General features: G+C 42.6%; 3 protein-coding genes across 4 annotated transcripts; all 3 read left to right on the forward strand.

Annotated features, from left to right (window-relative positions):
* LOC138609421 (4-galactosyl-N-acetylglucosaminide 3-alpha-L-fucosyltransferase 9-like) lies at positions 1-1,086 on the forward strand. The gene has a single exon (XM_069682068.1). It carries the CDS (start codon positions 4-6, stop codon positions 1,084-1,086), a length of 1,083 nt encoding a protein of 360 aa, XP_069538169.1. The 5' UTR covers positions 1-3.
* A 1,794-nt stretch (positions 1,087-2,880) lies between these two features.
* On the forward strand, positions 2,881-10,620 carry LOC138609379 (transmembrane protein 196). Of its 2 annotated transcripts, none has more exons than XM_069682029.1 (5): positions 2,881-3,045; positions 5,826-5,882; positions 8,688-8,823; positions 10,304-10,455; positions 10,549-10,620. In XM_069682029.1, exons 1-5 carry the CDS (start codon positions 2,881-2,883, stop codon positions 10,618-10,620), a joined length of 582 nt encoding a protein of 193 aa, XP_069538130.1. The 2 variants fall into 2 exon arrangements, with proteins under 2 accessions (XP_069538130.1, XP_069538131.1); XM_069682030.1 differs by having other exon boundaries at positions 10,304-10,422.
* A 2,507-nt stretch (positions 10,621-13,127) lies between these two features.
* On the forward strand, positions 13,128-15,881 carry polr1f (RNA polymerase I subunit F). Its single transcript, XM_069681605.1, has 4 exons — positions 13,128-13,438; positions 14,185-14,326; positions 14,457-14,665; positions 14,861-15,881. Exons 1-4 carry the CDS (start codon positions 13,137-13,139, stop codon positions 15,360-15,362), a joined length of 1,155 nt encoding a protein of 384 aa, XP_069537706.1. The 5' UTR covers positions 13,128-13,136; the 3' UTR covers positions 15,363-15,881.
* Positions 15,882-25,417: the final 9,536 nt, after the last annotated feature.

Consider the following 25,417-nt stretch of genomic DNA (forward strand, 5'->3'; position numbering starts at 1 on the left):
TTAATGCTAGCCGGAGTCATTGTTCTGTTTTTAATGTTCTATAAATCGTTCCCATCTCCAAAATGTCCTCCTCCTGTGGCTCATTCATGGCGGCAGGCAAAGCAGGCTCATTTCCACAGCACAGCAGAGGTTACAAAACGTCCAAACGGCACCACAGCGACTCAAAAGAAGGACAGGCCGATCCTGCTGCTGTGGCTCTGGCCTGAAAACAAAAGGTTTCATTTGCAAGACTGCGAGACGCTTTTCAGGATTAATGGCTGCAACCTCACAGATGATAGATCTTTATACTCCAGATCTCAGGGAGTTCTGTTTTTTCACAGAGCCATCCAGGATGACCTCTCAAACCTCCCCTACTCGCCTAGGCCGAGGTTTCAGAGGTGGATCTGGTTGAACACAGACTCGCCTACGAACACACGCAGGATCGCCGGCATTAAAGGCCTTTTTAATCTAACACTGAGCTACAGGAAGGATTCAGACATCCAGGCTCGTTGGCCGCTGACTCTCAAGAGGAACACGGATGAAGATTTCGTGCTGCCGGAGAAGGAACGATTGCTTTGTTGGATCGTGGACAGCACCGGCCTCCACACTAAATCAAGGGAGAGCTACAGCTACTACAGGGAGCTCGTGAAGCACATCAAGGTGGAGGTGTTTTACTCTGCAGAGTTCTCAAAAGCAGAGGACTACTTCCAAACTGTCAGCAGCTGCAAATTCTACCTCTCCTTTGAGAATTCAATCCACAGAGATTACATCACAGAAACGTTCAATGCACCTCTAGCAGCCGGAACGGTGCCGGTAGTTTTGGGCCCGCCGAGAGGGAACTATGAGGATTTCGCCCCCGGGACGTCCTTCATACACGTAAATGACTTTCCTGATGCGTTCAAACTGGCTGAGTTCCTCTTAAAACTGGATAAGGATAACAAGGCTTATATGAGGTACTTTCATTGGCGGCGATTCTACACAGCCAGACGCCATCTTACAGAGGAGAATAATGAGTTTGCACACGCTATCTGCCAGGCCTGTCATCATGTGAGCATAAACAAGGCATACAGAGTCGTTCCTGATCTGAACAAGTGGTTCTTTGTGTGAGGCCTTCACTGCTCTGCAAGTACTTTGTTGTCATTAAAAGTGAATATAGAATCATTACACAACAGTGTCTGCACTTTTTTACCTGCTGACACAGCTGTGAATGTGTCACCATTTATGAGGTGATGTGGAGTCAAGATTACAGCAGATCATCCTGATCTAATTTAGTGTTCAGCATCATTAGGGTAATATAATTACACCGAAAACATCCTTCAGATGAGACCAAGAATAAAAGGGGGAGACGAGAAATGGTGTCAGTGTGTTATTTCATAACAGACTATATTGGACGTAGTCACCGTGACTCATCTCCCATCGGTTTGCTTATTTTAAAGCCTTGAGTTCAGCGTCGTGTCCTCCGCCATGTTGTTTTTTTGCAGTAATGAGTGACACTATTTGGATGAGATGTTGGTGCTGAAGAGGAGCGAGAGGTTATCAGAGCTTAACAGTATATGCTAAGGCTAATTCGTTAGCTAGTGATTGAGCCAGTTGAGCCTCTTGTTTGCCAATCACACAGTTTGGAAACAGTTGTTTTTGTGTTGATAGCTGTCAAGAGTTATTGATTTATCAGACCAAAGACGCTAAGACAGACTCTCTGTTCGTGCAGCTACCACAAATAGTTTAAACATAAGCTAACAAACCAGGTATGGCGAGCTAGGACACGGCACTACCTGCCAACATGTGAGGCATACAGTACCAGATCTTTTTTCAAATACTGGAAACCAGACTTATTTGACAGCCTTTTAGTACTCATTTAAAAGGGGTCCAACGCCAAGAGACAAAAGAGCCTCTGTGGATCCAATTGCTTTAAATACTTCCTGGTTAAATCACATTGCTACTAGCAAAGATAAAGTTTAACAGACTATTCCAGCTTTTACAAATATCGTTTTTAAAATGTACAAAAACTCTCAAACATATTCATCAAGGGAGAGTTAATCTTATGGCTGGTTTGAGACAAAATACAAAAGGAGAAAACACGCCTCCCCATCCCGAAGTCTATCTTGATACAGTCCTAATTGCTGACACCTGGGCGAGCAAGGGGCGTTCATGTGCGCACGTTCATTGGAGCACCATCCTTAACCAGGAAGTTAACCGCAGCAACAACAACCAAATATCTAACTAAATGATAAACTAAGAATGGAGGAGTGTTTTTTGTCTGATATTTTCATGAATTTCATTGAATTAGCTACGATAAAATCCTGCGTGGAGTGGAGCCTTGGGGTCACCGAATCATTCCTTATAAACTTTTGTCCCCTATCATAAAGTGTTAGATGGTACTTATTGTATTCCCTTCATTACCTTATTTTTTAAAGGTGCTAGACAACAATCACCAAAACATTTCCTCCGGATCTTTATGAGCTGCCCTGAATTCGCCCCCTTAACTGAAAACCTCTCAATTCTGAATGTTTGAATGTTTCCACGTAGGGGCGGAGGCTGCTGTCTCCTGGTTGCTGCCCTGATTGTGCGCGCGCCTTTGTGAATTGTGCGCGTGTGTGTGCAGCGGTGCTTAAGTACCCTGGACAGCGCCAGGCAGCACAAACACACACACACAGAGGAACTTCAGGAGCGCTCTCTCTTCACAAACAATATCCCTCCGCAGAGCAGCTGCCTCCCTCCACCGCTTTTGTTTACTTCACGAAGTTTCCTTTAACCTCTTGACTCTATTTGGACCTACTTTTTGAGGATAACCGCTCTTTTATTTCCAGCCGGGGATGAAGCTGTAGATCCGCGGCGCCGAGAAGCGGACTCCTCTCTCTCCCTGCCTCCTCCTGTTGGAGCTGGAGAGATGCCCGGGGCAGGATGTGCTCCAGCCGCAAGATCCTGTGGAGCCTGCTCCTGCTGTCGGTGGTGGAGGTGGGCCTGGGTGTGGCGAGCATCGTCCTGGGAGCCGTTGGCATCAGCTGGGTCCGGGGCCAGTACAAGCCGCAGCAGGGGGACGCGTCCCCGGTGTGGAGCGGACTCTGTGTACGTCCCGGGAACTACTTTTTATGTGACTTTTCTTTAGGCTAGTTACTCCCAGACAGAATAAGTATCCCCGGAGGGTGTTGTGGAGGGAGGACCAGCTAAAACTTAGCTAAAATAATGCAGTAACGCCGTTTATTATGATTTTGTATGGAAGATGAAAGCCCAAATGCAGAAGATGCGTTATAATACATCTTTTAAAAAAAATTATTTTCATATTAAAGCCTCAAAATAATGCTTAGATATCAACCTGTAACGACTAGAACAACAATTTGCCTTTTGATTAGACAAAATTCATTAACACTTAAATATCCAAAATACAAAGCAGTATTTAGACCAAAGGATCTAAACATTTTGATTATGTTTGTACTTAATATGACTCAATGTGTTTGTCCAGAGACACAACCAACCACTTGGCCAATTAGATTCTTCTATACTGGACCTGAAGAATGCTTTCATTCACTCATGCTCGATTATTTCTCTTTTCTCTGGAAGCTTTTACGCACAATGATCCTCTCACTTCCACATTCCTCCTCCTGTTCCTCCCTGTCAACATATTTCTGCTGAGCAATGAAAAGCTGAGTTTCTGACGTTCTCGGCTGCTATATATATCCTTGAATCATCTGCTTTACTATGACTGTTGCTGCAGCTAAGGCAACTGTCTGTGATTGCTGTAAATTACTGTTAATGCCTGGAGCTCTGGAAATATGAGTCATAAAAAAACAGATTTTTACAATGATTGGAGTTCAGAACAACTCCTGAAATGTGTGTTGGATGATGAAGATGGAAAAAGCTATAACAATGTTTCCTTATGGAGAGACTGGAGAGTGTGTGTCTCCACAGTGCAAGTCACTGCGACGCCGTAATGCAATGTGACGTCCATGTGTTCAAGCTCACAGCTGTGTAATGCTGTCTGCTGAGTCAGCCGCTCATGTCTCGTGATTACCCAAAGGTGTAGCTCTCCTGTCGTTAACACTGACTGTCCGCTGTCTCAGGGTTTGACTGGACTTGGCTGGACGTAACTCGTGACATTGCTTTCATTAATCATAGTAACATTGTTGTAAGGTACTTGGAAACTAATTTGTCACTGAAAGTCAGCTGTTGAATCTTTGCCTCAATTCTGATTATGAAACCCACATTGTGAAAAATCGGTCCTGTAAAGTTTGCCTTTAAAGACAGACAAAGGTTCTGACACTGTGTTTTGAGTGCATTTGTAGTCCGAGGAGTATTGGCCAATCGTGTATCAGCAGGCTTCGATTGCATGCAGGAAAAAACAGCCAGTGTGGAGAGCGAAAGCAGGCGGAATCTGTCGTAACGCCATCTGCAGTCTTCTGACGTTTATTTAGCTTTTATTCATCTCTAAAAACAAACAAGCGCAGATGAGACGTCGTCAACTCCAGCTCCAATCTCGCTTCTCAAGTTGCTAGTCGGACAGTTCACGGAAAAGGAAGTCTTGGTCGGAAGTCCTTTAGCGCTAACTGCAAGCTTAACCGGAAACCCTGAAAAGTGGGCTGTCGTTCCCAGAGGATGTATCTTAGGCCATGTCTACATGTACACAGGTATTATTGAGTTTAATTACTGAGTTTTTGCCTCCTTCGTTTCCAAAAAAAACCCCGTCCACACAAGCAGGGTTATAAAAAATCCCCGTCCAAATGCCACACCTACAGGTGGCGATATAAACTGGTCATGCAAGGAAGAAGAAGAAGAATCGCGGCCAGTCAAAAGTCTGAAAAAATCTATCCCGACGCCTCTGTTCCTCAATATAGTGGACAAGTAACTGTACATATATGTGTAAACATGTAAAAAGTCCTGTTAAGCATCACTGTTTTTGTCACATCCATCATTTTGCAAGGAATGTCTCCTCACTTGTGTCGCCTCACAAAGGAGATAACGGCACAGCCTGACGTCATGAGCCAAAATTGCTGTTTACACGTCTCCGCGGAAACAGAGTTTCTAAATGTCTTCACCCTGGTCGGAGTTTTGCAAAAGATCCGCTTTCAGTGACCTAAAACACTGTTTGTGTGTGGACGAAAGATCAAAAAGCAGAGAAAAGGCTACGTTTTGAAAAAATTACCCCGTGTACATGTGGACATGGCCTCAGTCAGATGATAGCTGATGGGTTCTGAGATTGTTGATGTAGTGATGTAGGTAGGACATCGTCCTTTTTGTATCTGTAAGGTAAACTTAAGTTTAAAGTGTAATAGAAAAACTCACATTAAACAATATAAAATATAAAACAAAAGTATGTCAGCAAACTCCATCCACTGATGAAGGCCGTAAGACCCAGGTAGGACCCGTTAATGGACCTTTAGTTTCTCCTATAGATATTAAAAGTCAAGAATAAACCTTCAAGCTCACCAGGAAGAAGAGAGATGTTAAAATTCTTCCAAAATACAAGTAAAAACTGTGAAACTGTAATTAAAATTTAGATTGAAAACTAAACAAAGCCGAGCTCCCGTCTCATTGTGTTCTCCCTTTGTGCAGTGATTGTACTCTGCCAGCCTCACACACCGCCGTGCTGCCTCAGTTCAGTCTGAATCAGTGACATCCAGGACATCATGGCTTCCTGCTGGAAGCCCTCGATGACACTCTATTTTTAGAGGGAGAAAATTGCATCTGAACTAACTGAGTGTAAAGAATCCATTCACCCTTCCTGTTGTGAACACTGGGGAGAGAAGATAAAAATAGCTTCAATTTCATCTGCTTATTTAGCCATTCATTTTCTTAATGTCAAAGTTAGAAAGAGTTCTTTCACTCTTTTGTTTTTCTGTCTTTTCTTCCAGTTTCTGGTGTGTGGGATGTGTGGAGTGCTGTGTGCTCGGAAGAGGACAGGTCTTATTGTAAGTACATGTGGCTTATATTTTTAGTAGTTTTAAGTATTTATTGTCCTCTCTTAAATGTTTCACGTTGTGTTTATCTATATAAACAGCCCTTTAACAGGGGAGGCTCTCAGCATTTTGAAATATGTGGGAGAAAAAGTGTTAATACCACTCTCGTATCTTTACAGTAAATATGAAGCTACAGCTAGCATCTTAGCTTAGCATAAACACTGGGCACAGGGGGAACATTCATTAGCTATACCGCTTATCCTGTTCAGGGTTACAGGGGGGCTGGAGCATATCCCAGCTGTCACTGGGTGTAGCATGTCTTCGGACTGTCGGAGGAAGCCGGAGTATCCGGAGGGGACGCACACATGCACGGGGAGAACATGCAAACTCGACACAGAAAGGCCCACTATGTCCGGACCGGGATTCGAACTAATAACTTTCTAGCTGTGAGGCGACAGTGCACACGTGGGAACACAGGGGGAACGGCTAGCAGCTAGCATCAAAACACCCCTATCAGCACCTCCTAAATCTACTGATTAATACATCATATCTTGTTTGTCATCACGTTTTTGTTGATGTTTAATTTAAACAAAAACTAGAAGAATATGAGAAGACGAATATGTGCCAAACTATATCCTGGAGGCTCTCTGCTGGTTGCCAGAAATAGTCTGGCACATAACACATTTTTGGGGGGGTGCTGGTTGATGGATTTTGTTACATTTTGGCAGACTCAGGCTAGCTGTGTCCTACCATTTTCAGTCTTTATGCTAAGCTAAGCTAAGCTAGCAGGCTGCTGGCTGAGAGGGTGATGTATGTTGGATTTTGTTACATTTTGACACATTCAGGCTAGCTGTGTCCTACCATTTTCATTCTTTATGCTAAGCTATTCTAAGCTAAGCTAACAGGCTGCTGGCTGAAGGGGCGCTGGTTGATGGATTTTGCTACATTTTAACAGACTCAGGCTAGCTAACTTTTCCCATTTCCATTCTTTATGCTAAGCTAAGCTAATTTAAATGGCTGCTGGCTGAACCCTAATATTTAACAAACAGATGATAAACACCATATAACCCCATAAAGCTCTCTGCAAGAAAGCAAATAAGCAAATTTCCCTTTGGAAAATGGCCACTTGTAAGTTGAAATTTAAATAAGAAGAATTAAAAAAAAAAAAAAAGTCTGTCTCTATCTGTCCATTTTTCTTACTCGCTGCAGTCTTTGAATCTCCTTTGAAGTTTTTGAGTGTTTTTCTTTTCTTCAAACAAACCTGCTCACATTAAATCAGATTCTCACTGATTCATGAGGCCCATTCATTCATTACAGTCCCCTTTCAGTTTATAATTGTCTTCCTTTGCAGACATCCTGATGCGCAAGCTAAATGGAAACATCATTCAGACACACATGTTTTGGGATGATTGGCATTTTGTGAGGGAAAAGAGCCTTTGGGAAATGCTGGAGATGAAACCCAAACGATTTTTCATTATTATGTAGCGAGAGGCTTTGAGCCTGTGCTTTGAAAGATGATTTGATTCAACACCAAACACTGTTATTATTCAGTTAAGGCCCCAGATAATATTATGCGCTGTCAATCATCAAGCATGAACCCTGAAGTGTATGAATCTAAAGCAAATGTGTGCACTCTGAAGGCTGTAAATATAAGACCTGCGTGCTCTTTGTTTTGTATATCGACAACACACACGTCTGCATTCTGGAAGTTAACACGTAAAGACACGTGCTCGACATGTGTGCTGTCCAGGTGAAAACAGTGTGATCTGCAAACGACATCTGAGGAAACCAGAGGGGACAAGCAGTCACCTCTCCTCTTCTCTTTCCGTCTGTTCAGCTCAGTGATCGCCTCGCAGTCTCTCTGTGCGTCCGAGTCCTCGTGTTTCTCTCCGACTCTCTCTGTCTCCTGCGGGGCGGGCGCTAATGATGGATCAATGTCAGCGCAATCTGCTGTAACGGAGACATCCCTCAACCTTTCTCTCCTTCTGTCTCACCCTATTTATCCGCACCTTTCGTCCCTGTCACCATCTTTACCCTCCTGCTTTTTCCTCCTTTTCCATCACTCTCATTTATCCACCGTCCATCTTCTTCTTTCTCTGCTCATCCTCACAGTCGCCTCTACGCTCTGATTCCCTCCATCTTCCTCTCCTCACATGCCCTCCCTGCCTGTCAGCCTGTGGGGTGATGATTGCATTAGGTTGGTTTGGCTCCGGACTCCTGCCAGCCGCTTTCCACACTTCACCGGGGTAATGACTGAAATTGGAGATGCCTTTTTTTCCATGCGGTTAAAGGCACTGAAGGCATCTGCACGGGGAGCAATGAAAGAGACTGAACTCCAGACACACAATAAACAGAGAGTGGAATTGAATCGATTGGATTTTATTATTATAAATGCAAAACAGAACTCCCATCATGAGAGCCTGTTTGGAAAAATCAGACTGTCAGCCTGCATTTGAGTTTCCCTGTTACAGTCCCAAGAAGTAATCCGTAAAATGTGATTTATTACACACTTAAAGTCAAATCTCACCAACACATACGCACAAATATAGCGAGTGAGTGACGCAAGAATATTTATAAGGCGCACAGTATTTCTGGAAGAGACGGCGTGCTTTGAGAGAGATCCAATTTTCTAATAGGAAATGAGATTTATTCTGACTCACCCGAGCGGCCGTCGTCCAAAACTGCAGAATGATGGAAGCTCAATAGCAGTCTGTTTATCTCCAGTCTCATCACATTTTGTCAGTTTGTTTATGCTTCTGCTGATAGGATATCAATTCTGTGGGTTGTATTAACATAAACTGTCTCTCTGTGTAACAGATGATCCTGTTTTCCGCGTGCTGTATCTGCGGCCTGATCGGCGGAATCCTCAACTTCCAGTTTGTTCGGGCGCTAAACAAAAGGCCAGACTCCATGCACTCCATCCATCTGGCTGCCATGACGCTGGCCTGTCTGGGTAAACACAAAACACACAAGGCAGCACAATGGGATGATGAAACACAACTAAACATAATAACCCCCTTATTATGCTCATTTCAAGCTTCATATTTCACTCTGTGATACCTGTGGAGTAGCTTAGCATAATTTGCAGTTAAAACAACTCCTCATTTTTCTCACCCTGCTGCTCTGTGCAGGCCAGTGGATACAGCCTCTGGCTGAAACCACTCAGTCAGGGCTGTCCCTTTAAGAAACCCCGCCCCTTGAAGCCCGCTTTATTCTGATTGGCTGACTCTCCGAAGCCTGCTGAGGCTGCAATTTGTGACGTCACAAAGTGCAGCGTGTAGAAAAAACTGTGTGAAACCTGGCATTCACAGCAGACTGAGCTGAGAAGCCTGGGGATTACTCCAACAAACTTTTACCTACAGATTTGAAACTTCATCCACGTTCAGTCTGGACATCAAACATTGTAAAAGTATGTCTTAAAATGTGAAACAGCATAATACCCCCTCTTTAAAAGGATAGTTCGGCATGTGTAGGAAAACAATATCATCTTGTCTCCACTGTAAATGGCTTTTCGTCGTTTCCATAATTGCTAAAAGTGCCATCTATGCACTTCAAACGGAAATGTTTGTTTATATGTAGGACTCTTTTATGTGGCTTAAGTACGTGGTACCCCTGACCCCGTCTGCAGCTGTGCTTAGCTTAGCTTACTGTTATCTACTGTACATGATAAGTACCTCACAACCCCACTTCAAAAAACCTGAACTATCCCTTTAATCATGATAGCCCACATTTGTTGTAACTCCACCTCTAACACAGGAGAAGCATTGTCGAATGTTTCCCAACTTTCAAGTCCCATCAAACCTCATAAGCACAGCAGTGCTTTGAGCTAAATGCTAACGTCAGCTTGCTAAAATGCTCACAGTGGCAAGGCTTACATGCGGGTGTTTAACAGAACTCATGTTTAACATCTTCTCCATCATAGTTTAGCAGTGAAGTATGCTAACATTTGCTAATAAAAACAAAGTTCAGGCTAGGCTAATGGGAGGTCAAAATAGAGAACCTGATTGTGGAGGTAAAGTGGAATAAAATCTAATGCAGAGTTGAAGCAGAAATCAGACAAGACAAATGTGTTTTATTCTGAAAGGCAAAGACTGGTTGACATTGCAAGTGATGATACTGTTCACATGAAAGAGGCCTGTTGGATGGTGATACAAATGTAGCAGTCTTTGCTAGCACAGGACTGGAAAAAATGTCAACCCCCTTCAGTGCACTTATATTCTGATATATTGATGATGGAAGAAAGGTGTCACAGTGTTTAGGCATTGTGCAAAGAGCAAAGTTATATTGTCACCACCTTTTTTTTGCTGATCAAAAAAAAAGCCATAAAAACCATAAGTTTGTGATCTGTTGCACCACTACTGGACACGTGGAAACTTTGCCCTGCTGGTGGCTTTAGAGGAAAAGTCTGGTTTACCTCTTCCTGTCTTACCCAGGGATCTCCTCCTGTACCTTATCCACATGGCTGACGTGTCGCCTGGCCAGCTCTGAGCAGCAGAGGATGTTCCTTGAGAGGGAGCACTCGCTGCACCACTCGCACGAGATGACCGAGAAGGTAGGACAAGACACAAGAGAGAGCCTCTTAACGGTCAGTTTGTTTCTCTCATAACCTACAAAGATTTTAAAGTTGTTCTTTTTGCAATGTTTAAGTTAATGTGTTGGTTTTCGTGTCCTCTTACAGGAGATACTGGACAACTCCAGTAACGGCATCCCTCAGATCTCCTATAACGGACACACAACAGCATCACCGTGATGCCGTGTCACCAAAAGGCGACTTGCACACACTGAAGCAGAGACAGCTCATGAATCGCTTGCTGTCAGTCGACAAATAAAGCATGTAGTTGTTTCTACATATCCTGCAGCGTGAAACCAGTGGAACCCTTGTCTTCGCCGCCGGAGTATAAGTGGGACACTTTGACAGCAAGAGGGAGACGTTCTGAATAATTATGCAAACACGGGGCGTTTTTTGGGGCGATAATTCAGGTGACGAACATCTGCAGGGCGTCATCTGACCCCTCAACCAATGAGCAGAAAGGAAAGACTTTATCCAATCAGAGGCCTCGAAGTGATGAGCACAAACGGAGCATGCAGCTGATTCACTTGTTATGAAGAGCTATTTCAGTCTCAATGTCCTTACTCTCTGTTTGTTATGGAATGCAGATGTTGGGATCGCCTTCAGTAAACTGTGTGTATCATGTGATAATGGAATGCTTTGACATGATAATACAATGACGCATAATGTACTGTACTGTATATCCATGCTTGTATATCAGGAATCCAGCTGTACCTATAAATCATATTTTTATAAACGCTTCTTATAAAATGGAATTCAATTAAAGTATGATAAATAATAATGCTTCATCTCAGTGGGGGTTTTCATCGCTGCAGAGCCAGGTGTACATTATCACACATTAACTCTGTCAACATAATCAATGTGCAGCAGGATTTAAGAAGTCAGTGCACTCCTCTGGGACCACATTTTAACACCGTGCTGCCTTCAAGGTTCACACACTCATCGTAAAGTTAAGTGTTGGTGTAAATCTGCTTTATAGCACCTCTCACTACAACAGACAGTGCTTAACACAGCAGAGGAAGAAGCATTATCACACACGCATGCAGCTGTAACGGGTAGTGAAGATACATAATTGCTCTGACAACATCATGCTGTTCAATACCTCATTATGGTGTTTGTGTGTGTCTGTGTGTGTGTGTGTGTGTGTTAACCAGGGCCCACAGCAGCAGAGGCCGCTGGGAGCTCTTGCTGACTAAGAGACCACGTCACTATTTATCACCGCAACAACAGACAGAAGTGGGCCCTGGTGCCCCAGAGAGCCCCTGCACTGCACTGCGTATGTGTGTGTGCGCGTGCAAGAATGCTGAATCATGTGACCTCTTGTGTTGCTGCTCTGTCAGAAAACGGTAACATTAGATAAGACAGTGTGTCTGCAAGTGTATCTTTTATGCATGTGTCTATGTGCAGGTGTGTCTTTGTGTGTGACTATGTCTGTGTGTGTCTTTGTGTGAGCGTGCATGTGCACTAGTTGCACTAATTGACACCTCAGGTCACCCTAATGATCTTATTGTGCCATTGCAGGTATGAACAGGATACAGAATCAATGCACGTCTCTTATGAGATGAACAGCTCTTCAGCATCCTTGCAGGGCCGGTCAGTGCACAACCTTCACTTTACATAACAAAGTGCATGATGGTTAGTTAATGCGTTTCTATATTAAAATAACATTTTAAACCCATTTCAACTTTGTCCTAAAGAATATAAGAAGCCTTTGTCTGTTAACGTTTATTACAGGTGTAAATGTAGCTTGTCTATAGTGGGAGCCTCCCTGCTGCGGCTGCACAGCTGGAGCCTTATTCACTCCCTGCTCTTCCTATTGCCTGTGACGTTCAGAGTATCATTATGCTGGAATATAACATGGCCCTGGCTTTTCTATCTGTCTGAAACACAACTTTATTTGCATTAAGGAAACACAGCTTTAAGACCCCTGTCATGTTTGTGAATATTGTGCTTTAGTAGTGTTTATTCTAATACTTTCAAACAGATTTACATTCAATCGTGTACAAATCAATTTCCGTATTTTAAACCAAAGGTTTTTGTGAGCCTCTTGTACTGCAAGAGAGTTGTGCACTTTATCACATTAACTGGTTGGGAAAACTGTTTGTTTAAAATTCGGTGAGCCAATACAAATGTAAAGCATTGGTACAATTTATTTAGTACCTCTGTTCTGCGGTGACTTATAAAACTCATACTACATAACATAACATATCGTAATTCAAATGGAAATAAACACCATACTGGTGATTGAGATTTAACATGCAATTAAAACAGATTAAAAATCCATATTTGCTATATGTTTTAAAAGCCTAGTACAATAACCTTTATTTAAAAGCAGCAACATGGTTAATAACAGATACACGATACACATACCTAGATTAACTGTAAAAACTTTCTGTTAAAGTTGTATTGTACTTTATTTTTTTATACACAGTAAGAGAAATGCAGCTTTATTTTTCATCATTAGGTAAAAAAAATTATTATATATGTGTTAATAAAACATTATAAAGTTTATATGGTATCTATTTATCCAGTGTAAAGATTTAAATGCTGCCCTGCCTCAAGTTTACGTTGACGCTCACTCCACCTCCTGGCCAGCAGGCGGCAGTATAGGGAACTGGTGTTAACAGTTAACAGCTGTTGAGCCTTCCTCAAACCGGAAATCACCCGCCCTTGCGCTTCCGGTTTTACTTACCAGCATGGCGAACTTAGAGCACGCAGAAGACGACCCAAAACATGTGAAAATGTCTGTTGAAATCACCGCCGCCACTTCTCAAGTCCAGCCGGCTGAAGTGTCCTCGGTACCGGGCAAAGACGCGGGCGCGGTCCCGTGCACTATCCCGTCGTTCGCAGCCGCCTCCGAGCTGCTGTCAGCGCCGTACTCGTGTTTGGTCATGAACACGCACCGGAGACACATTACCCTGCCGCCCATGTACCTGAACAAGAAGAGGACAGGTATAAAAGAGGAGCTGGAGGCCGAGCTGCTCAAATTCTCTCAAAGGTAACAACACCTGCGACACCGTGTTGTCTTTTATTTACTTCTTATACTTTGTCGACATACTGTTCAGTACTGCAATTTCTAACATGCGAAGTTAACGCTGTTTGGTTTGTGTCTACGTAGTTAGTTAGTCTCGTAAACTGTCGACGTCACTGTTCAAGTTATCAACTCCATCGTGTACTGAAAACAAAAGGGTCGGTTCTGGTCGTGGCGGAGACAGTATTTACACCTGTATGAACACCAAAAAGCACTGACATTAAAAGTCAACGCACTCGTTGTGCAGCAGAATTCCCCCTTTCAATATTATTGGTTTATTATTATTGATGCAATATTGTTTATGCAGCATTTTATGTTGCATTTCTCCTTGATATCAGTGCATAATGTTGTTTCCTTGAACTTCAATCTTTTAGCTTATTAGTTGTAAAATATGTACATTAAATGTAGTAGAGTAAAAACTTTAATGTGCTGTTGTTTTCCAACACTGGGTCCAGAATGTCAGATAACTGATTGATTAATCTGCTGATAAGCTAAAGATGGTGTCAGTTTCAAATAGGGATGCACGATATTATCAGCACATTATCAGTATCTGCAGATTATGGCTTGAAAATGTAGTTTCAAATGTAGCTGATGTAACTGTATTTTTCCCAAGTTTATTCTGACCATAAATGTGTCTTGCACAATGTTGTACTGTATGAAAGTGTTGAACTGTATGGCAAGCTAATTCTCCTTGACCCATTTGACCTGTGCAGTCTAAAGGGCGTACCCATGGCGTATGACAACATCAGCATACTGGGCCACCATGGAAACATCTACGACGACAGCGGCTACATCCACATGGACATAGAGGCCAACTTTATTGTCTTTCAGCCCAGAAAAGGACAGAAACTTCTGGTGAGAATAAGATAGCTGCTGTAAATGATTTTCTACAGAGCAGTACAAGAAAACATTTATAACCTTTCCCTTTGGTCCACTTTTATGCTTTTATGCTTTTATTTAGTTTCTGTGGTGTTTGTGTTCCCAGGCTACGGTGAATAAACTGGGAGTGGGCCATGTTGGGTGTCTGGTGCACGGCTGCTTCAACGCCAGCATCCCCAAACCCAACCTGGTTTCTATGGAAACCTGGCGGGATGCAGGGCCCAGAATCGGAGCAGAGCTGGAGTTTGAGGTGACTGCACTCGACGCTGACATTTTTGGGGTGCTGCTGATCAGAGGACGACTGGACAGGACCAGGTAAGTGTTTGGTGGATGAAGGGTGGGAACAAAATTGACCTTGGTTCTGTTTTGTCTCTTGGCAGATTTATTTTGGCGCCTGGGCAAATTACAGATACACCTGCACTTGATGCAGGACCTAATGGACCTTATTTTTTTTGATACAAACCAGTTAAAAGTTGCTTGATCACATAGTTTTGGTTGTTTGTCTCTCAGGGTGCAGGAGCTGCTTGCTTTGGGTGAGAGCTCAGAGTCGGGCGTCACCACGGATCAGCCTGAACCATCAGAAACAGAACCAGAACTAAATCCAGAACCCACAGAGGAGGCTCCTGCTGACACTCCAAAGAAAAAGAAGAAAAAGAAAAAAGTCAAAGATGAGGAGGCAGAAGAGGTGATTACAAGTGCACCCACCGAACTGGACGGCAACACAACACAAGAGCCAGACAGAACAATGGAGGATGCAAACGGAAATGAAGCTGGTGAGAAAAAGAAGAAGAAAAAGAAAAAGGATAAACATGTGAAAGAAGAGGAGCAGGAGGTCGGGCTCTCTCCTGTGGAGGTCCAGGGTGGCAGCGACTCCAGCGGCTACATCAGTGACAAACCGAGCAAAAAGAGGAAACACGAGACTGGTACAGAAATAACTTCTAGTGTTAGCGATAACACTGAAGCACCAAAATCAAAGAAGAAGAGGAAAAGTGGCGTTGAGCAGTTTGCCTGAAAGCTGATTGATTCTGTTTGGAAATGAGGGGATTGCAATTCCCTCCTAGTGCCTGATGGGGGCGCCAAACTGCTTCAAACGTTCCTACTTGGACACAAAAACACTGTGAAACCATGTCAAATGAGAGTAAAAAGGTCAGGTGTTTGCTTTGATCTTTAGAGAGCAAAATCAATCATAAACTGATGTTAGCTTCCTGTACATATTTTGGTATATTTTCTCCTGCTTTGATAACGTAGAAGGAATGAGAGCCAAATTAAGCTCATTTTAAGGGCTTTCTTCCTTGTTTCGCCTCCTGTGCCTCGGTCTTTGAAAGGGTTTTTCAAAATAAAAGCTGCAGTCAGAAGAGAAAGTTTCTTAACACCAAACACCAGCATTCACTTTTCATACTCGAAATGCATCATTAGCACAGTGACACACATTCATGAATTATTTCTACCTTTAGTGTTACTTACGGTTAGGTGTGTTGTCTGCCTTAAACTGTAAACCAACAGAAATGGAAACTAAATATTCAGTTCCCAATTAAAGAGCTTTATATTTTGAAATGCTAACCCTTCCTTCTTTTGTTTTTTATTGTGACTCATTTGAAATACTTCTCAAAGGAACAGAAACACCAGCTGGAAAATGTAAAAACATCTTAAATTGTGAGAAAAATCGATCCCTTTTTTATGACCAATTACACCAAGATTTCTTCTTCCCAGTAAGTCCCCTCCCACTACAAACTCTTTAATGCTGGCCAGTGGGTGTCAGGTGATAAAGCGCTGAGAGACAGCCTAAAGATCTTTGTGTTTTCTTAACACCCCCCCCCACACACACACAGACACACACACACACAAACCCCCTCCGTCCGCCTTTCAGTGGGGAGTCTCATCAGCTGTGAGGTGCTAAGAGTCTGAGGGCTTATCAGGAGCTGCCTAAAGAGGACAGATAAGCAGCTGCAATTAACTTGGCTCATCCTCTTCTGTCACACATGATCACGTACATCTGTGCTTTGTAATACAAACCCTTTAATGATGACATATTAGAATGCATTCATTATTAAATTAACAGATTAATACAATTTATAAGAGCAGTGATCCCAATCTAATGTCTGTGTGGATATTATAAAGCTATCATCAGTTCCATTTAGCTTAGCTTAGCACAAAGGCTGAAAACAGCTAGCCTGGCTCTGTAGGGAGTTTAAAACAATACGATATCTGAAGCTCACTTTTCAACTTATTCTATATTGTAGAAGTTGCTAAACAGCAAGTTGCTAGGAGCCAATGCACGGGACTATTTCTCGGCGGCGAGCTGTGATCTTCTGGAGTGTCTTTTGGTGGACTATCACCTGATCCCGGCCAACAAATAGTTTACAATTTTTCAGCAACAGCTTGAGAGTTGTACCAAACTTCTCATCTATCTCGCGAGGCGTCATAGTTCCCTTAAAGGAGCAGTACGCCCGGGGAAAAAGCCACTGTCAGTCAAAGCTGGTTTTCTCTGTAATCGATAGAAGCAATAATATTTGAAATTGGCGCCATAGCTGTGGAGAAAGTTGTACAAACAGCTCGTGGTTTCGCCCATTCTACATTCCTACAACACCCAGCGTGCATTGCACCCCTCCCTCTGAAAGGAACGGCCCAGCGAGAGACGCTGGAGTAAAATACTACCGCTTCGCTGCAGGCGATGGCTCAGAGCCGTACAGAATCTGAAATACGACGAGAATATACCGGTGGATCGTCTAAAAAATCTTCAGGTCTGCAGTCTGCATTTCAAACCTGGCGACTTTAAACGAGACATGACTTCGGAGGCGGGCGTTCTAAATTGAGGAAGTGTAGTTTGGCAGCCTCTGCCAGATGACATGTTTTATGTAGTCTAGTGGAGATTTTCCACGGCCAACTGGAGAAGTGGATAGCGTCCTCCAAAGGCACAGAGCATGATAGGACTGAGGTTGAAAATCGCCAAACTGGCCCTTTAATGTTGAAATATTCCTAACATTTACTTTTTTTGCAACCTGGCAACCCAAAAGTTGTGCTCTATAATGCATAATAATAAACCCTTTTAAAGTGTGCCTCTTAAATAAGCCGTACTAAGATATTCTTTGACATGATTAACCCTGCTTCCTGGGACAAAAGCTGCATGAAGACAAAAGAAACAGATTAAAAACTACTTTTCCCAGAATGCTCTGAACGGCTGAAAAAGTTCTACATATTTAAAACCAGTAATCGTAATTGTTGAAGTGGACTTTAAATGCTTCTCTGTCCTCCCGTGACCTCCGTCTGCCTTTATCACTCTTTCGCCCAACTTCACCCCGTGGTGCGTGTGTGCACCTCTCTCGCACCTGTACCCCCTCCCCCACATCCCCTCCATCACCGCTCATTCATCTTGTCATCCCTCCCTCACTCTGACTCCCCCTCTTCCTCCACCCTGCTCTTCCTCCTCCTTGTCTCCCTGATTTATAGAAGGCGGTGTGCAGTTCACACACATTCCACTCCTGACATCCCCCCCTCCTCCTCCTCCTGCTCCTCCTCCTGCCACTGGACTCTCATATCTCGGGATGGTCGTTTATCTTCATGATGCTGCGCTGAAGACGAGAAGATGGGGAGGTGAGACAATAGGAGGGGTGTTGTTTTTGTTGAGAAGGCCAGGCTGTCTTTTTCGTACAGCTCTTGCTGGTCTCTGATGTGTGTGTGTGTTTGTGTTTCTGTGTGTGTAGATTGGCTTGTGTCTCTATCTGCGCTGTCAGAGTTTCCAGGCCTCTGACATGAAAGAGCCCCTGAAGTCTTTATGGAGAACAAACAGCTCCCTGACGCAATGCTCCAGGTCAGGACACACACACACACATACACACACACAAAAAGTCATGGGACACACTCACCACATCCACAACCCTCAATCCCCAAATCTCCCTCCTCACACGCCCGCGTCGGCCAGCCCTAATTAGTCCTGTGGTCGGCACTCTGCTCCGTCCCAGAGCCCCAAATGGCAGCAGGTCATAAAACCTTTAAGTGTTCCACCAGTCAGAGCCGCGCAACTGCGGCCGTATATCCTCCAACACGGCCGAGTCGTATCAAAGCCCATCTCTCACAAGCCCTCTGACATCCATGAAATCCCTTTATAGCCTTTTCAAAGGCATTTCTGAGAGTTCTTTGGCACTTCTGCTTTGCATCTCTGTTTTTTAAGCTCCCTCAGGTAGGCAAACTGCCCGCTGCTCACATAGAGAGACGGGCTCAAGCGTTAAACTCTCTCCCAAGGGATCAATGTCCACACACACACACACACACGTATGAAAGAGCACACACACGATTAACCCCAAAAGTAAACATCACTGTTGGTCAGTAAGTTGGATTCTCATAGTTTCCCAGGCAACCCAGCCTTCAATAACCCTGACAAAGAAAGATGGCTTTTTCTTGTCACACCAAATGAAACGTGTTTGGGTCCGTGTGTGTGTTTTAATACCTCAGGGGGTCATTAATCAACATGTTAATGAAATGACTGATAAATATAATCAGATAGTGGAACATCGTGCTACCCTCAACTAAGTCCAGGGATCCCCCCTTCTTGTTAGTGTGTCACTCTACAGGTGGTCACAGGTAGAGAGTAACAAAATGCCTCTTAATGTAGACAACGAAAACTGACGTTTGAGGCACGAATATGGTTCAACTTTCGTTTTTAGTGAAAAGATCTGACATTTGTCAAGATAAATGTAAATGGACTGCACTTATATAATGCTTTTCTAGTCTTCTGACCACTCTTACACTACATGTCACATTTAACCTTTCACACACACATTGACACACTGATGGATCTATGCACATTCTTAGGGAGCAATTTGGGGTTCAGTGTCTTGCTCAAGGACACTTCGACATGCGACTGTAGCAGTCAGGGATTGAACCCCCAACTTCCGATTTTGAGACGACCGACTTGCAAAAAAAGTTGTGCTAAGTAAGAGATAATGTGTAGTGAGCAGGTTGTTAACAAGGGGAAGGGGTTCCTCCATGATAACAACCTGTTCATGATACATGATACCGCTCATTACACAGTATTATTACAGTTTTTTACTTACGAAATCAATTGACACAATATATTGATTTGTAAATTATTTTATTAATTTAAAAATGATTATATTTCTGTTTTCTGTTTAAAAATAGTCCGTTACACTCACAGTGAGAGCTGCACCCATAGCAACGGTCAACTCTGTAGCCTTCTTAAAATGAGCTAAGCTAGCTGTTATTACTCACATTATTACTCACATTAAAATGAGCTAACCTAGCTGTTATTACTCACATTAAAATGAGCTAACCTAGCTGTTTTTACTCACATTAAAATGAGCTAAGTTAGCTTTTTTACTCACATTAAAATGAGCTACGTTAGCTTTTGTTTACTCACATTAAAATGAGCTAAGCTAGCTGTTTTTACTGACTTTAAAATGAGCTAAGCTAGCTGCTTTTACTCACATTAAAATGAGCTAACCTAGCTGTTATTACTCACATTAAAATGAGCTAAGTTAGCTGTTTTTACTCACATTAAAATGAGCTAAGCTAGCTGTTATTATTCACATTAAAATGAGCTAAGCTAGCTGTTTTTACTCACATTAAAATGAGCTAATCTAGCTGTTATTACTCACATTAAAATGAGCTGAGCTAGCTGTTATTATTCACATTAAAATGAGCTAAGCTAGCTGTTTTTACTCACATTAAAATGAGCTAACCTAGCTGTTATTACTCACATTAAAATGAGCTAAGCTAGCTTTTTTTACTCACAAATAAAATAAGCTAAGCTAGCTGTTATTACTGCTGTTTTTACGCACATTTTTCCCCCATTCATCGTCTTTAAACACCGCTGTATCCTGCACTGTGTTCCGTTTAATGTTTACTTCATGTGCCGTCTTCAGTTTTGTAATCATTGTGTGATTAGAGCCACATCCCTAGCAACGGTCTGTTCTTTATAGCAACGGTCTGTTATCGAGAAATAACAGACCTCGGAATGCTGTGATTAACTAATCAGAATCAAGTATTTAACACAGCCGAGTAATAAGAAGTAATATTTCACTAATATTTACTTTAGAAACACAATCGATGCCAGAAAGTTGACCCTTACCACTTAAGCCACATCTGTGTGTGTGTGTGTGTGTGTGTGTGTGTGTGTGTGTGTGTGTGTGTGTGTGTGTGTGTGTGTGTGTGTGTGTGTGTGCCCTGGCCGGCCCAGTCAGATTAATAGGGCTCAGTATAATCAGGAGTTAATGGGAGGCTCACAGGCGTCTAGACAGTGTTCAGCCCAAACTGCTACTCCTACACCCAAAGCATTCGGGGAATATGGCAGCGAAAGGACAAAAGGTAACCAAAAAAAAGCTTTAATCTTAACTGTTTTCTGTTATTATAATAACATCATCCACAGAGACAAAGCTAATATAGAAAGAATGAGGCCGATATGAAGACACACGTAAATGTAAAAGTGAACACGGTGATTAACGGTGGAACAACAAGCCCATGTAAAAAATGTATTTTTATCACTCCCTGTACCTTGTGCATATAAATCAGGAGTAAGCAGAAATTAGGGAGGGGTAAGAAGAGGAACACACACAGAATACCATCAAACCTTCAGCCCCAACCTCCCAAAACCACAGAAAAATAAACACGCCAACAGAGGGGAAAAAACTCCTGCGTCTGGAAAAAATGATCTCATGTTTAGTCGTGTGGAGCTTTACAGGACAATACCCAGGACACGACTAAATATTTCATTATTATTTTATAAAGCTGTTAGCAGCTGCAGAGCTGTATGTAAAGGAAAGAGGGTGAAGGGGGGGCAAAGAGAGAAAAAGAGAAAGTGAAACCTGGGTGGGCAAAGTGCTGCCGAGGATGTGTGCTTTAGTGCTGATTGCTGGAAAAACAGCATTGACTCATAAATGAAAGAAACTCCTCCGATCAGTGAATCATACGCTGACTCTGGTAAGCAGGCCAGTTTTAAATACCAAAGGCTTCATATTAATCATTAAATAAAAGACAAAGCTCCACTGAATTTCTTCCAGCTCTCCCTGAAGGTGAATCTGAGAGCTCATGATGACACAATGGTAGAGACATACAACACCAGGGCAGAAGCAGCTTTGTCGAGAAGGTCAAATAAGAGTCAGGGGTATAGTTTTGAATTTAACCAGCGCCACAAGTTGATCAAAAGAAACTAAACTAAAATACAAAACGTTGGCTGAATCGAGTTTTCACTTTCGTTTTGAAGCTGTTTGCACATTCTTTATAGATGATTTTACAACAAATCCTCATCAAGCTGTCGTCTGATTTTCCTGGAGGCTCCTGCAGGCAAATCAGGTGAGTAGAGAAAAGTCTGGTCTATATAGAACAGTCATTAGTAAATACAAGTCTTAACAGAGTATGACACCCGAACAAACCCAGGCAAACACTTTAGTGGCATAGATACAAGCCTATCAGCAATCTGCCCGGCCTATCAGACACATCAGCAGACAGAAAATAACTGTTAAAACAAATGAAACATGGCACCCTAAAATACACAGTTAAAAGTTGGTGACCCTCTTTCAGAAAATAAACACAGTCAGTACTCAGACTGCAAAAGGGTGGGGGGTGGGTGAGTATCAGCCGAGGCAAGGTGCTGACATGGGTGTGTGTGTGTGTGTGTGTTTTCAGCGTGGCGGTGGAGAGAGGGAGCTGAGAGGTTTGGATTCAGAGGAGGAGCTGCAGCGGTTTGGGAGGGGGCAAGCAGATATAAGATGTGGGATTTGGGTTAATTCAACTTCCACACACACAAATGCACGAACCCCACCTTTCACTGGCCACAGACTAGTGTAAATACAACATGATTGGCTGTTGGATGGAATGCCAAACCAATCAGAGGAGAAGATGAAAAGGAAGGCGGGACATGTGAACCAATGGGTCGCTTCTGGGTGTGTAGAGAAGGAGAGAAAGACTGGAGAGTCAGTGACAGAGGTCAGAAGTTAAACTCATCTCCTGTACTCCCCCCACCTCCCTCTGACTCCCCCCTCTCAAATCCTCTCAAGACCCTTACTAAGTACAGCAAAAGTTAGAGAAAAGTCTATTTATTTGGAGAGAAACACATTAGTAACAGAAAACGGAGAGGAAGAAAGAGTAAGAGGAGAGAGAGAGAAGCTGAGAAAGCAACAGAATCAGAGAGACGTGTCTAGTTTCAGATTTACTGTGGTGGTGGGAAAGATTTGGCCGTGTTCTTACAGCACACCGAGGACCGAGCCAGAGGAGGAGGTGGAAGACAGATTTACGCGGTGAGAACAGCTCTGGCTGCTCTGGAGCTGCACGCTGGACACATACTGTTCTCCACTGACATCTATATTAAAAAAACGACTTCATGACAACAGCTTCAGCATGAAAACACAACAGCTTTTTGGAGCAACTTTGGTGCAAACTGAAGTATCTCAATTACCATTAAAGAGAGACATTCATGGTCCCCATAGGATGAACCCTACTGACTTGAAGTGCTGCTAAGAGATCAACATTTGTAAATGAAGCTCCAGCGAAAGTTTATTTTGCACACTAGGCCTGTTGTTTATTTCTCATACTGTTATTTATTCGCTCCCCTCATGCGTGCTCATCCATAAAATCCTGCTGTCTTTGGCTTTCAGTTGAAATACTAACTCATCTATACAACAGTACTGTATACACCCTCATTGTTAGCACAACAATAATGATACTGGCTTTTTTAAAATGACTTTTTCTCTGACAACAGTTGTGCACCCCTCCACCTCCCATCACCACCCCATCGTCACAGTTTCAGTAGCCAACTCATCGCTGTCAGCAAATGTCATCAGCACCTACCTCAGCCACAGCCTGTGTCTGTGTGTCTGGACTCCATGGGGGGGATACATCTTGCTGCTGCTCAGGTCAGACAGCCTTTAAATAAATTATCTCCCAGTAGACTTTCTGACAACACTTTACACTTCAGCTATTATCATGAATACTTATTTTTACTCCATTAACGTGTGTCCTGAAATGTTTGGATGAATACAGTCTGAGCCCCTTAAGAATACATTTTTATAACTTTGGTAACGCCTTTAATTTCCAACAAGCGCCATCATTAGGTCCAAAATTATGCAATAGGCTACTTGGTGTTCAAGCTAATTAGCAACTGCTAGCATGGTAACACGCTAAAGTTAGATGGTGCCATTATAAACGTTATACCTGCTAAACATCAGCATAGTAACATTATATTTGTTAGCATGTTGCCATTAGCATTTATCTCTAAGCACTGCATGTTCAAAGTACATGCTAGCATTGTAATTCTTAGCATGTTGACGTTAGCATTTATCTGTAATCACTGCATGTTGAAGGTAGATGCTAGCATTGTAATTGTTAGCATGTTGACTTTAACATTTATCTCAAAACACTGCTCTTCATAGTAGAGGCTAAGAATGCAATTGTTAGCATGTTAAACTTAAGCATTGATCGCAAAGTACTGCATGTACAAAGCGCATGCTAGCATTAAAACTGTGAGAAAGTTGATGTTAGCATTTATCACACAGCACTGCCTGTACAAAGTACATGCTAGCATTGGAATTGTTAGCGTGTTGACGTTAGCATTTGTCTCAAAGCACTGCCTGTACAAAGTACATGCTAGCATTGGAATTGTTAGCGAGTTGACGTTAGCATTTATCTCAAAGCCGTGCAGGTTCAACTAGACTTTTAGTCTTGTTCTAAAATGAAGAAAAATCCACTTAACCGACTTTGACTAATTTTTTTACTTTACTCTCAGGTTTTATCTGTCAACATCCACTGTTTACTTCGATAAACATTTAGTCACACCACAATCTATCATTAATTTCACCCACTAATAACAGAGCAGGGCAGGAAACGGGTCATTATGAGTCTCTGTGTGAAGGTCTGCGTTGTGTGTTTCCACTCTGACAAACTGGGATAAACCCCTTTAGGTGTGTGTGTTTCTCTCTGTGTGTGTTTGTGTGCCTCTTTTGGGGTTTTAGTCTTTATTTAAGACCAATATTTACCCAGCAGCCCCGGGGTGAGATTACCTCATATTCTCCCACCCAGCTGTGCTTTCTCAGCGTTTCCAACACAACCGGCGGAATGTCTCATCATGTTTATCTGCCCGCCAGGAAAACAGAGGAAGAAGAAGAGCGAGAGGAGGACGAGGCAGCGGAGGGAGATGGAGAAGACACTCTTAGGTTGGAGTATACAGACACTCAAACACTCAAACCCTAAGACTTTTGTATTCAAAAATAAGGCACTTCAAAAAACAAAAACACACTTTATACTCGGAGGAGCTCCGTAAACCTGCTACTGAAAGTTCAACCGTAACTAAAAAATATGAGAAACAGTGCTCTAGTTTATATTTTCTTGTACATTTTCTTTCAGTGGACAACAAGGGTAAAGCTCCCTTACAGTGGCTTATAATACTTTATTGTTATATTTACATATACGTATGTCTACAAGCACCCTTAACCAGGGTTAAACAGTTAATAAATATATAACAACACAGTATAACATAGCTTTATTTATGTGTAACTACACATGACAAAGTCTTACATTGTGTTATTAAGCATTTATTAACTGTTTATACACCTATATAGATCATTTACAGGCAGGTTTAAAATAGTGCATATAATTACATACTATACAAAAGTCATAAAATACTGCTCAGTGGGTTCAGAGTTGTCAAACATGATACTTAATTGTTAATAAAGTAATCTAACATCATAATAGGCAACCAAAGCAGCAAGTTGTATTTAGTATGACCATTCAAATTCAATTAAAAACCATAATTAAGATGCATTCACACACTATCTGTGCGACTGCATCCAGTCAGCAATCTGTTTATCCAACTGCATGAATGGAATGATACTCCAGCTGACATCTCTGCAAAGCTCCATGGTTCACTTCTGTTACCTATCACAACCCCGGCCTCCATTAAAGGGACAGACCAAAAGGAGAACTCCTCAGGTAGCCTACACCAGACCATTTTTTGCTCATTAATATGGTCAGTTCTGTAAATCTGCATTCCTCTGGAACAATTTGTCACCGTGAGTGGGCTTTTAAAAGCACAACATCGGCGGATTTCAGCAACTTTTAAAC

Source organism: Semicossyphus pulcher, unplaced genomic scaffold, assembly GCF_022749685.1.
Source record: "Semicossyphus pulcher isolate SPU_LCO1_2020_fin unplaced genomic scaffold, fSemPul1.0.p SCAF_5, whole genome shotgun sequence".
Lineage (NCBI taxonomy): Eukaryota > Metazoa > Chordata > Actinopteri > Labriformes > Labridae > Semicossyphus > Semicossyphus pulcher.